The 12,741-nt window shown below is 41.4% G+C and overlaps 1 protein-coding gene across 2 annotated transcripts in view; it reads left to right on the top strand.

Moving 5' to 3' along the window:
• LOC128424462 (formin-binding protein 1) overlaps positions 1–12,741 on the top strand; it is a 59,952-nt gene continuing 47,211 nt past the window's right edge. The window contains exon 1 of one of the 2 annotated variants that reach the window (XM_053410654.1): positions 1–500. In XM_053410654.1, the coding sequence (XP_053266629.1) occupies positions 477–500 (24 nt within the window). In that variant the 5' untranslated portion in view covers positions 1–476. Of the gene's footprint in view, positions 501–4,478; positions 4,632–12,741 lie in introns of those variants that run through there. The other variant, XM_053410651.1, reaches the window with a different exon arrangement.

A 12,741-nucleotide genomic window follows, 5' to 3' on the forward strand; every position in this document is an offset into this window, starting at 1 on the left:
ACCTACCCACCACTGCCCGGAGCTCCTGGTGCCACACTGCGAGACAGAGAGAGAGCATTAGTTAAGACATAACAGCACAACCCTGCAGGGACCCACCACCATCGCCACCACCACCACCACCATCAACCTTTCTTTATCCAGCCTGTGCGCGCGCACTAGCAGCTGTCACTGGGTTTGAGGCGGGTGCCCGCGCAGAGCAGAGCAGCATATAGAGACTCCCCCCGTGTTGAGATTATGCCGCAGCTCTTGGCCATCTTGTATCAGACAGGATGAGACTCTGAAGAAACTAAATTAGCCGTGAGCTGAGGAAGCTGAAGAAGAAGAAGAAGAAGCAGCGGGGCTTGTGTTTCCTCTCTCCCGCTGACTGACACCGCACAGGCACAAATTAGGTCTGCGTGCGCGGCTGTGCGTGCGTGGGAACTGAAAACACCTAGTTCACGAGCTGTGGATTATCCCGAGGACGCCGCATTGAAACCATGAGCTGGGGGTCAGAGCTATGGGTGAGTCCGGCACTCAAGCCGTGCGTGTGTGCGGACATGGATGAAGCTAACGGGCTTGTGTGGGGGACGCAGCGGCTCCATTTTTTTTAATTTTCATTCGCCGCTAAAACGACGGTTCGCTCTGCGCCGCTGTGTGGATGTTCAGCCCGCGGTCATGTTAGCCGACAGGGGGCTACTTTGTAGCGGTGATAGCCAGAGAGTGCGTGCGTGCGTGCGCGTGTGTTTTCTAATGTGTGTGTGTTGAAATCCACCACCAAATATCGGTGTAACATGGTGTTGTTAGCAAGAAGTGGCGTCCAGAAACACACGCAGCTCGCTCCACATCCATTTTAAACCACGCACTGCACACAAAACACACACCCCCTCAAGCCGTGCTGCCGAGGTTGTGTGTTCATGTTTTTGTGACACTTGTCGTCAGTAAGCGTCTGATAGACGTGTAACAAGCTGGTGCATCTCACAGGTTGTGTCCTCACTGCCACCAGAGGAGGTGGGTAATGAGTAGGGCTAAGAGATGAAACGATAATGAATTGTCGTCATGATATTTTCATCCATACAGTTATAACGACTTCAGTACATATCAATACATTGATCTCGACCTAAACAAGAAGGTAAGAAGATATGATACCTAATTGGCTTTGATGTCCTACCGCAGATTAGTAAAATATTTTAGCTGTATAGCTTTAGCGTGTCATCAAAGGATAATGTGAAGGATATCTCAATAATTATCGTTATCGACTTGAAAACATGTGTTTCCATATTTCCCAGCCCTAACGTTGAGTTTACTTGCACCACATCGTTGTTTTTTAATTTCAAATCTGTGCTGGAAAGTTAACTGATTAATGAATATATTATGTTACGTCTGAAGTTCAGTACAACCTTATAAACATTACCATCAGAGCAATTGGATATTTCATGGTGTGAACCTTTGGTATCACGTGTTTAGTGACCAAAATGATCACAATTATCAGTATTTACATGGTCATTTGGTCATGTTTATACTCATTCGAAATAAAATACAAATATATAGCAGCATGTTACACATTTTCAATTGTGCAACATTAACATTGTAGAAGGTCAGAAGTCATTGAAGAATGATAAGACAGCAAAAATAAAAATATTATATTTCATATGTTCAGTTCCCCATGACAGCAAATTAGACTAACTGACTCAAGACTTAAGTTCCATAATTCACTGAACTTCAGACAAATACAAATAGTGATGTCACTGACCTTATCAACTGCTACTAACTAACTATCAATTAAATCTCCATGTTAAATTCTTTAATCAAAGATAGAAAGCCAAATGAATAATTGCTTACAAATCCGGGTCACCACCTCATTAATGTCTGATTTTATTCATCAGACAACCAGAGCATACCCCTGTTTGTGAGCAGCACTAGAAGACAAAGCAGGAGCCGAATGATCTTACTGCACTTCATTCCTGTGCTATGATGTCATTTCTTTTTTTTTCCAAACCCATCTTACATTGACTTCGGAAAATCTTCATTTATCGGATCTTTGTATTAGCTCTTATCAAACCACCCTGCTGTATCAATGGTCTCCCCCCCCCCCCCCCCCTACCTTCACAAACTGTAAACTGCAGCATGGTGACGGTGAAGATTACAGGAGTGTGTCAAACTATTTTTACGACTTGATAATGAGCAGTTGGGGTGGTTTGGAATTTCTCCTGTCAGGGTTTTGTTTCAGTGTTTCGTGTTGTTATTTTGTCGTGGAAATGATCTGCTGGGAAATCATTCTGCTGTCTGTGTTCTGACAAACAGGTGAATGGAGGCACTGGCTTGTTGTTGCAGTATTCACTTCAGATCGACTGAATAGTATGTGTGTAGTTGTGTGTCAGTGCAAGTGTGCAGGAGTCTATGCGACGTGTGGGAGTTACTCCGTGGAGTTTCCATTTGAACCTGAGGGAGGGGAGACATTTTATTTACTTTAACTCATTTTGCACCCCTTATACAGCAAGCAAAATTTTTTCACATGGCTTGTTCAGTTTAATGGATATCCTATAGGGATTATTGAACATCAATGATCCTGCACAGCACCTGATCACAATTCTTTCAGTGTAAAGCACTTGTATTTCTTTGATAAACCTGCTGTCTTAAGTTAGAGTTGTTTCTCTTCTACCAAGCAGCAAAGGGGAGATAATTGAGTGAGGGATGTGTTTTCCTTTCTAAGAAAATGAAGAAGGAGGGGGAGGCTCTTCAATTAATTCTCCAGTAATTTACCTGGTCCAGAGTTCACAGACAAAACCACCAATGCCCCACATTCTTTGCATTTTCCCAGTGTTGTCAGTGTAGTTTTACTTTACTGCTGCAATGCTTGACCGAGAAACGCTGCAGCCCAGGTAGTCATGCAAAGCGAATCTAGCCTTGAGGCACTTTACAGCCTTTCATGTGTACGTCCTCCAGTCTGGAAAACGTTGTGTGCAGTTTTTTTTTAAAAACAGAGCCAGAGCTTGTGCAGAGAATAATGTATTACAACCAGATGCTGGCTTTTTCCCCCTTTTGCGGGTTGAATGGAATCCAGACACTTGTTGCTTTAATCTTAGTTCCGTCTACAGTGCTGCTGAGCTGTAACTCTACAGGTGGCTGTTGCTACTGCAGAGTGCACACTGTTTACTTTTTGTTGTCCTAAACATAAAATCTTATCAGCACTGTGGCAGCACCCTCACTTACATGCAGTGCAAGATTAGGATGTTGTGGGTTGTGATTAAGGCTACAAGTTAATATAACTAGGGCTACAACAAAAAATGATTTTATTAAAAAATGTATCAGCAGGTTAATTTCTTGATTGAGCAGTTTATAAAATAAATATAAGTCCATGTCTCAAATGCATGTTTTTTTCAATTAAAAGTCCAGAACACAGAAAATGTCGTTAATAGTTGATTCTATAAAACACAAATAAACAGCAAATCCTCACAATTGAGGAGTGAAAAGTGAATTGAGTGAAACCACAGATGAGCAGATGTTTCTCAACCTCTCATTGCTGATGTGAAGCAGGACAAACGCTGTGATATTCATCCCCATAACTGTATAATGGCATGGAATGGAAATTTTATTGATGTTGAGTCTGAGCTTAACTGAATCAAACTACATTGATCAAGAATAGCCCATTTGAGTGGATGAATGTGGGTCGAGAGATGACTCGAAAAGAGCGCTGACATTCACATAAACAAAGGCATAAGCAGAAATGAGTGTGGTGGACCTTTATTGTTTAGGCCCTGTGAGTCACCATGCGTAGCCCGCCACACTCAGTAGATGCACTGCAAAAAGTCGAATGCCTTTGGTGCAACATCACAGCACTAATAACAGTCTTCACTGTTTTCCTAAAGAGAGACTCTGGGGATGTTTGCATGAAAATTATGATCATCACTGTCCCATCATTACCAACATGGCACAAACAGAGGTGGTGCAATTTGTTTTCTTTTTGAGCAAGCATTACCAATAACACTAGCATGCACAGAAAGGACCCCAAATTCCGTCCACATGAGTCTTTTATGCACAAACGCTACCAGGAAGAAGGAAGTTGAATGTGGTGAAACGCATGACTGTCTCTGTGCGGAACAGAAGTAAAAAAAAAAGGGGAAAACTTTTAAATGAGTATTTTGTAATTGACTTTAGAGGCATTACACACTGAATTTAACCATTCTAAATCAGGCTCAAATGTTTCGAAGGAAGCCTGAAGAAGGGAAGACCACAAGACCTCAGAAGTATTTCCTTTTTGGGCTTGAATGTCAGTGCTAGAACTGGCCCTGTAAGCAGCAGTTCTAGGTGCTACTAACCAAACCAAACCTTTATCGTGAGAGGAAATCAAACAGACAGGTGCTTGTGCCACACACACACTCACAAACAGAGCAGATCAGATTGAAAATCGACATTAAATCTAGCTTTGTGTCAAACAATGTGACTGCTACACCTATGACACACCTTGAAAGTGTCACTTCTCTTGTGTATGATTTGGGAACAGGATGTAAACTTTGTTTCACACCCAGTGTCACACAGGAGTTCCCTAACTCTCATCAGATGTAGGATGTAAAAGTGAATCTTTCTGCTACACAAACTATTAATGAGGCAACATGGACAAGGCTGAGACCCTTCTCAAAGAGCAGCTGCTTAAGGTGAGTTAAACCAGCAGAATTGGCGCATGAGTGGTCCCTTCCTGGGCCTACGTGAATATCCCCACCAGGGACAAATTCTCTCGTCTTTTGAATTGTATGCACATGATGTAATTGTAAACGGAGAGTGGTATCGTCCGCAGAGGCCTTTTAAATGTCACTCCTTTTTGTTCTTGTCATTAAGTACTTTGCCAGGGGGGCCACAGACACAAAACCTCAGTCACAACGTCGTGGTCTATCTTGTTTGCATGGATTTTTAGCCATGCATACACGGCAGTGAGGCATCAGGGCAGATCTCCTCGTGAAGAGTTTTATTCTGAGCATTTAAATAAAATCTGGTATTAGACTGAGATTTCCTCAGTGCCTGCCAACACCCCCCCCCCCCCCCCCCCCCCTCAACCTCATCTCTTGCTGCTCGCTTGACATTCAGGCCACTTCCAGAGCTGAAACCCGAGCTAGTTTGTTTCCTTCTGTCAGTGTGTAGGACTCAGGAGGGGGTGAGACACTGCAAGACTTGGCAGACTTCGTACAGACCTGTACACCCTCACCCCCTTCACATTAAATCTTCCACTCACCTCCACCCACTTGCTGACTCAGTGAAACTACCCCATGCCCATTATCTCCTCCCCTCTATTCTTCGAGCTCCAGTGTGACGGTAAAATGGAGATGAATGGATCCACATAAGATCTTAAGGCTCCGGACTGCACCCTGGGGAGTAAAGAGAAGAGATAAAGGAGACAGAAAAAGGGGGTGGGTGATGGGGTTTTCAAGCAGTGAAGGGTCACAATGACAGATGTAATTGATATGCAGATGAATTGTCATGAAGAAGCCTTTTTGTTTTGTAAATTGGCAACTAGTTTGATCATCAAATGAGTCATTAAGTAATTTCCTTAAATCAAAAACGCCCATAATTTGATAGTTACAGCTTCTCGAGTGGGAGAGCTTATACGTCTTAACATTGTAGTGATTTGTTCTTCTTTTTTCTTTTTTTTCAGTGTGTGACGTAAAGAAAACAATATTTAAAGTGATCTCCTTGCAGCAAATATATCTATTTATCTATGTTTTATTCCACGATTAATAAAGATATTCTGTCCAAGTGTAGTCCCTCTACTTCGTCCAAACTGAATAGGGGAGGTCAGCTATTTTATCATCCTCCTGTGAAACGGTGACTCATTCATTCCTGGCACAGACTACTGAAGCCTCTAATTTTTAGTCATGGTCTTTTCTGTTATTTGTGTTATCAGACTCTAATCACTGCTGGGACAGTGGAAATTATAGCTTTGATGGGCCTCAGTCACATGACCACTGGCATTCTGTCACCTAAAGCCTTACACACTTCCACGTTCCCCTAATTACTATTGTATTGCACTACATCCTGTTCGTTTTTTTTAGTGTGTCCTTCGAAACTTCTGCTCATTGTAGGCAACACAGTGTAGCTAATTATAAAGTTATATGGCAGTGATAGCATGTGAGTAGCATGACAAAAGTATTAAACATAGACTGTATATAAAGATGGATGACATGATGGCTAGACGGCTTAAGCCAAAGCATGTCGGTTGCGGTTTGGTGGCTGGCAGTATAGGTCATTAACCCCGCCTCCTCTATGTTCGTGGATTGGACACCCAGCAGTCTACAACTTTCTCAAAGATGGTTTCCCTGTGTTGTTCGAATGTTTACTTTTCCGATAAGTTTGGTTTTAGTTAGTTGTTGCTATAAAAATGGAGTCAAATGTCATGACTAGCAGTTGAGACTGATGGTCAAACGTGTGTATCACTGGACCTCAATAGTGCGGCTCCATGCATCATCCATCTTTATACAGATTATGATATCAAACTACAGAAAAATCAATGAAAAGACACATACTAATGAAATTGGTTTGGTAGCATTTGAGTTTATATAGTAAAGAAAAACGAATAGCATTGTACTCACATGTGATTTGAATATCAACAAGAAACATTATAGTAACTGTTTTTCAAACATTCTCATCTCCACATGAATTAAGTAACAAATGAGCAGGACATTTTCCAGAAATTTAAAGGTAATAAGAAAAAGGTGTGTTATGCCTGAATGAATTCAGAATTTAATTTTCTTTTCTTTGTCCAGACGTTTTATGACAGCACAGTCTTTGGTGCAGCTATCTAGCAAACACATCCACTGCAACTGTGTGTGCCAAAGTGCTAAAGATACTAGTGTCCATTTGACTGCGTCTGTTATTTCAGTTCTCCATCTGTCATCTTATGTGATCATGAAGTGAGGGAAAGTTTCTTAGGCCAAGAAACCTGAGTTTGCTGCCTTTGTCACAGTAATGGTCGTTTGTTTTGCTTCCTACAAATGTAACAGATGTGGTCAATAGACATGGTCCGTGTTATAGCTTTCAGTCAGAACTTTATGGCTGCTTGATGTGAAATGAGTCAAAGCCAGTGTAAAAACTGGCTTATGAAGCCAATGCTTTTACCACATTTCATATCATTTTTTCCACTGCTTGAAAATATGAATTGCCAAAGAGTGGTCAAGCATTTACTCCAACCCCCTCATGCTCTGTTTACATCATGCTGACTCACTTGCACTCCCCAGGCTCTCTGAGACAGATGTTCATGGATACACATTTATTGCGATATAGGATGACAGAACTGCAATAGACCAACTCTTTTTTTTTCAATTGTAACACCCGTCCTCAATATACTGTATGTTAGCTTAGAAATCACTGGGGGCCATACAAGTCACAATGAGTGATTTGAGTCTCTTCTTTTTGACATTTAAGTAGCCCCATCTTAACTCATATCCTACGATGAGGCATGTCAGAGTCAGACAGTGAATTTATACGTATCTCAAGTCCTCTGAGGCCTCCTTCCCTTGAATATAGGATTGTAAAGAGTCTCTTTGAGTATCAGAAATAAAACCTTTAGTTGTTTTAAATGGAGAATAGAGCTGTGGCCTACCAGGTCCTTTTTGGTTAAAAAGTGTTTGCTTTTGATTCAATAGAATAAAAGCAGCTGATGAACTCAAACAGGAATTAAACATGTTTTCTTATTCCACAAAACTATTTAATTTAGAGTTCATTATTCTCGAGTAACTCTGAGGGAGAGTGAGACAGTGTTCAATCTACTGTAGATTTGCCCAATGATTCTTACCATCACTCATGCTATCAACCACAGCAGCTACTGGAAATATTAATATGTGTTAACTATTCCAACAAACTACAATCCAAGGTTATTCTAGCCGTCCATGCATGACTTCAATCTTGTCTAATGACATCATTCTACAGTATGTATACTAAATGAGCAAAATTATTTAGGCAAACGCCGCAGCATTAAATAAGTCAGTCTTCTTCGGAAGCTGAATAACTAACTGATTGTCAAAGAGAAAAAGGCGGCGGTATGCCACAAGACGTTTGAGGGTGAAACATTCAATTTATGTGTCAAGTTTGGCAGTTTGTCATGTCCGACTGAAGCTCTGTTGCTCTAAGGGCGGAACAAGAAGGTGACGTGGATCACGTGAATCTTTCGTAGACAAGACTGAAATTTCAGTTCAGCCTTCATGGTCTCGAAAGGCCCTCTCCTTCATGGGCTGTGGAGAAAGTGCCTTATAGGAGGCAGCCCCTGAATTGGGACACCTCTAAACAGAAATGCAATACATGGTTGGTACATCGGCCACACAGGACATGAGTCCTATTGCAGTTTGTACTGTATGACTTCATCTTCAGGCAAGTGATTTGACTCTTGTCATTTGAAGCTAGGTCATTAAGCGGAAGCTGCTGTGAGTAAAGAGCAGTTACACGAAGAGATGCCACTGACAGAAAAAGCATCAGACTGATCTATTTATGAAGCGAAACTGTGAGCAAGACACATAGCTCGGGTCGGTGTATGAATAAAGCACAGCTATGTTTAATCTGGTCTCTCATTTACTAATATCATGTTTGCAAATACACTTAATTGTAAGCTAGTCCCGATCCCCCAAATTCATCAAGATCCATTAAAGCTGTAATTCAATTTAATGAATGTATATTAATTATAAAGGCACCAGTTTGACCAACGGCAAGGGAACATGTATTTATTACGTTCTTCAGCGGAAATTGTGTATGTGGGACATACCATTGTAGCACCTAGCCTGAGTTTCTTGGCAAGAGATTCATCTGAACCATGTATAGCAACTATACTACACTTAATTCATCATGTTTCCTTCCTGTATGCAATAAAAGCTTGGCTTCCACAAATGATGAAAGCAGCGTTGGATCATGCTAGGTTCAGACAGACATTTTCTAATTATATTCTTGTTTGAGTCGTGTTTGGACAGCTTCTGGACATGTTACCAGGGGACTGGCAGGAAACGCAGTGGTAAAAGTCCAAAGCAATTGACTAAAGACATTTGTTTTCTCACATACAGCCCCTTCAGAAAATGTCAGGGAAATGTCTGGTTTCAGTGCATGTCTGAAAGCAGCAATACTGTCGCCATGTCAGTCAGTGCCATTGCACCACTACTTATATCATCAGTCTGATGGGCTCAGGACTGGCCTATCACAGGCAAATCTGGATTGCCTCCAACTCATTAAAACAATAACCAGGGATGGATTTCACTTGAAGCCAATGACTTACTATAATGTAGCAGTTAAGTTTATATAGTGTCACTGCAGTTCTCTCACATTGCGCAAAGATTTCCTTGATTGCAGGGAAAATGTTATATAAGAATTAAAGAGCTTTATCCTCCAAAATGAAGAAAAGCAGGCAGCTCAACAGGAACAATGGCTAATGTGTGCTTGCTGGCCGAGCACAATTAATCCACCTAACAGCCTATTGGGCGGTGAAGGCAGTTACAAGGGAGGTGTAGTAATCAGATTAATAACAGCGTCATCTAATCAGTATTCTGTGCTGGTTCAAATATTTCTGTTGTTCCCTCTCATTACACCTTGGGTTCTGCCTGGAGTCTGTGTGCTACGAATGATGAAAATGATCTTGGATTAGGCATTATGAGGCTATATGATGTGTTGAGATCCCGTTTTTGCATTACTTTTGACCAAGACTTATTCCCCTGTGGGATGTCCCACTGAGATGGATTAACTACATTCTGGACTCCGTTTTTGCTACTTTGAAAAACATGACCATGTTGCGCAGAAAAAGTGAGTTTTTTGTATTCCTGGAGAGCGTTCGTTTTGTGAAATCAGAAAAAGAAGAGCAAAAGGAAGAGAACCCGCTTAGCCCTTACGAGGAGTATCTGCAGGTGCTACTGCAGATGAAAATGACAAGTGAGGTAAGTGAGCAGAGACGTTTTTCTTTCCATTTAAACAGAAAGTATCATGAGTCAAGCAAGAGCAACAAAGGCTGTTTGCCAGTGACTCAATGTCTGTAGCATCTAGAGGTACAATGGAACATCATGACAAGCAGTGCGTTTCCGATTTTTAAATCAAGAACTTGTTACACCTTTGCCCATTCATTTAACAAGGGGCAGAGCCTAAAGAAATGCTGCAGTAAAAGTCTCGTTATGATGTGAATGAAAGAGTTGAGCATACTTCCAGTCACAGTGACTCACAACAGAGAGGAGGCAGTTTCCTGTCGCTTAACCGCCATCAGAAAGTTTGATAAAGTGAAGTGACGACTCGTGGTCGACACGTGGTCACTGCTCACAACTCTTGCCTGACACGAACAGAGGTACAGGGAGTTGAATACCAACTGGGACCTTGTACTGGCAGGCCCAGGCAAGAAAACATTTTAAGGACACATGAGCACGATATGCGTGTGCGCATATACCAACGTGCATTCTTAGATTTCAGACAGGCAGAGAGGTTGTTTCTATAAATATCTACATGGCATGCAAACAAGAGCTCTTACACCTAAGGTCACCCACCGCCTCAAACAGCTGTTCATATTTTGGAGAAAGTTTGTGAGTCTGTACATGTGCATGTAGCATTTGCCTGCAAGTGGACTTGTGCATGTTTAGTTCTTTCAGAGCACCTAACATCAGTCAATTGGTGACTGATCCTAATCACCCTTGCATAAAGATATATAGGGGGAGGGTACAAATAAGTCATAGTCAACCCAACCTTTAATAACCTGGATTGAACAAGCTGTTGGCAGCTATTCAAGCACATGATCATCGTCAGTCTTTGTTTATGTGTGTGCACATGCGTTTGTGCCCACTGTCTCTTTTGCCGTGACTCGTCTCTGACACATGGGTTACACTGGGCTATGGCGTCGTTGTTCCGCCCCATCTTTCTCTAACAAAGCCTGTTGTGTGTCCGAGAGAGGGCTTGGCATCTCCCCCAAATATTTGTTCTGGCTGCTTAACACCCACTGTTGCAAGATACAGTGAAGCAACACATTGACCAACTCAAGGACGACAGTAGAAATCAGTGGTTCTGCTTTACTGAACACAGAGCGTTAGGCCTTTTCCACATCTTTGGCTTTATCCATCAAGAGAGAACTAATTTCTCCTGGAAAAATTGGGCTATTTATTAGTGTCTGAATTGGCTGCACCTTCACAGTCTGATGAACAGTTTTGGATGAGTGTGCAACTGCAGTTTTGGGATTGTCAGCAAACCAGATTCCTACACACATCAGAATAAAAATATCTTTGAAGATTTTCAGTTATCCAGGTCATGGTTTCTTCAGGAGTATTACAAGCATACAGGCAACAGGACTTGCTTGTGTTTCTTTCAGACGTTGCCCTTCTCATCCAAGATGCTTGTACAGTTCTAGTATAGTACAAACTATACTAAAACCATTTCTCTCAGACTAAAGAAAAAAGATCTGATTTATGTGGGTTGGATATGAGGCAATCAGTGCTTACACTCTTCCTCTGTCACAAACGGTTAAGTACATGTTCTATGTGGGGGCTCAATCCACTGAAAAGAAGTCAAGCTCAGTAGGAGGGATTTGAGTTCATTTTCTGAGCTGTTTGCCAGGGTTCAGATGTTTTTCAGCACAAGCACACCCCCTCCAAAACTTTCCAACTGTCCTTGCTCCTTGCTCAACACCTTAAGGAAGAAAAAGACAAAAGCATCTATAGGCCCTTTCGCTCCATTGTCCTCCCCCTAGCAGAACATCTGTCCCCTCAGCCTCTGTGGATTAACCCCTACTCTGGCGTGACGTCAACTTTTCTTCATCTCAACGGGTTTCCTGTCAAGAGTTAGATCTCATAGCCATCACTGATACAATCTGAAAGCTTGCAGCTAAGTTTAAAGAGTGTGAATCATAGTTGCCAAAACCAAAATTTTTCTTTTAATAACATTTTCCACATCAGATAATTTAATTTGTATCTGGTTTTAATGCTGGTAGGTCAACAGTTATATTGATCTCAGTAACATTTTCATGAGCATGTAAATGGCCTGTCAATTATATGTTGCCGTTCAAGTAGTAACTATGTCATGCCTATACTCTTGTTCAGTCAGGCAAACTATGCACCTATCTGAAAAATCGTCTTTCCACTAATACAGTACCAATTACAAGTTGATTGGACTAAAATAACATAATGGTTGGCAACGTACCAAACAATAGAAAAACATGTTCTAAGTTTTTTGTGTTAATGGTGCATACATATGGGTGGACATCATGACTGTCTGCATTTATGTATTTATTTCGACTTGAATCAGTGATTTCCTTTTCCTATTACCTGTTCATTCCCTGCAGCTGACCAATGATACAGCTAATTTTGTTCTCTCTTCTGGAGTTTCTAATGGTTTATTGATTTTTGCTATGATCGCCAGAGCAGCAAACCAACCCCTGCCGAGGTGGTAAAGCTGCAATAAAACAGGAAATGTCCCCTGGAGCATTTGTTTAGAGGTTTTATGTTTAATTTCATTTTCTGACTTTTCTTAATCAAGCAAACCTGCCTGTTTTTGAAGCTCATTATCTTTTCCTGTATGTCTTGAAAATATGATTTTGTCTTGCGATTTATGTCCTAAACCCAATTCCTGCTAATGGTGAAGGACTGTTAATACCCTCTGCCGCCCTCTGTGGTAGAAAAGAGAAAAGACAGCCAAAAGCTTTACTGTGGAACTCAGATATGAACTGGATTTGTGGTCAAGTATCAATGTATTTTTCTGAGATTCAAAATTACACAGAATGGTACAGCACTGTATTTTAATGTCCCCATCCTGTGAGAATAGCTATAAATTAATGGA

Source organism: Pleuronectes platessa, chromosome 19, assembly GCF_947347685.1.
Source record: "Pleuronectes platessa chromosome 19, fPlePla1.1, whole genome shotgun sequence".
NCBI lineage: Eukaryota > Metazoa > Chordata > Actinopteri > Pleuronectiformes > Pleuronectidae > Pleuronectes > Pleuronectes platessa.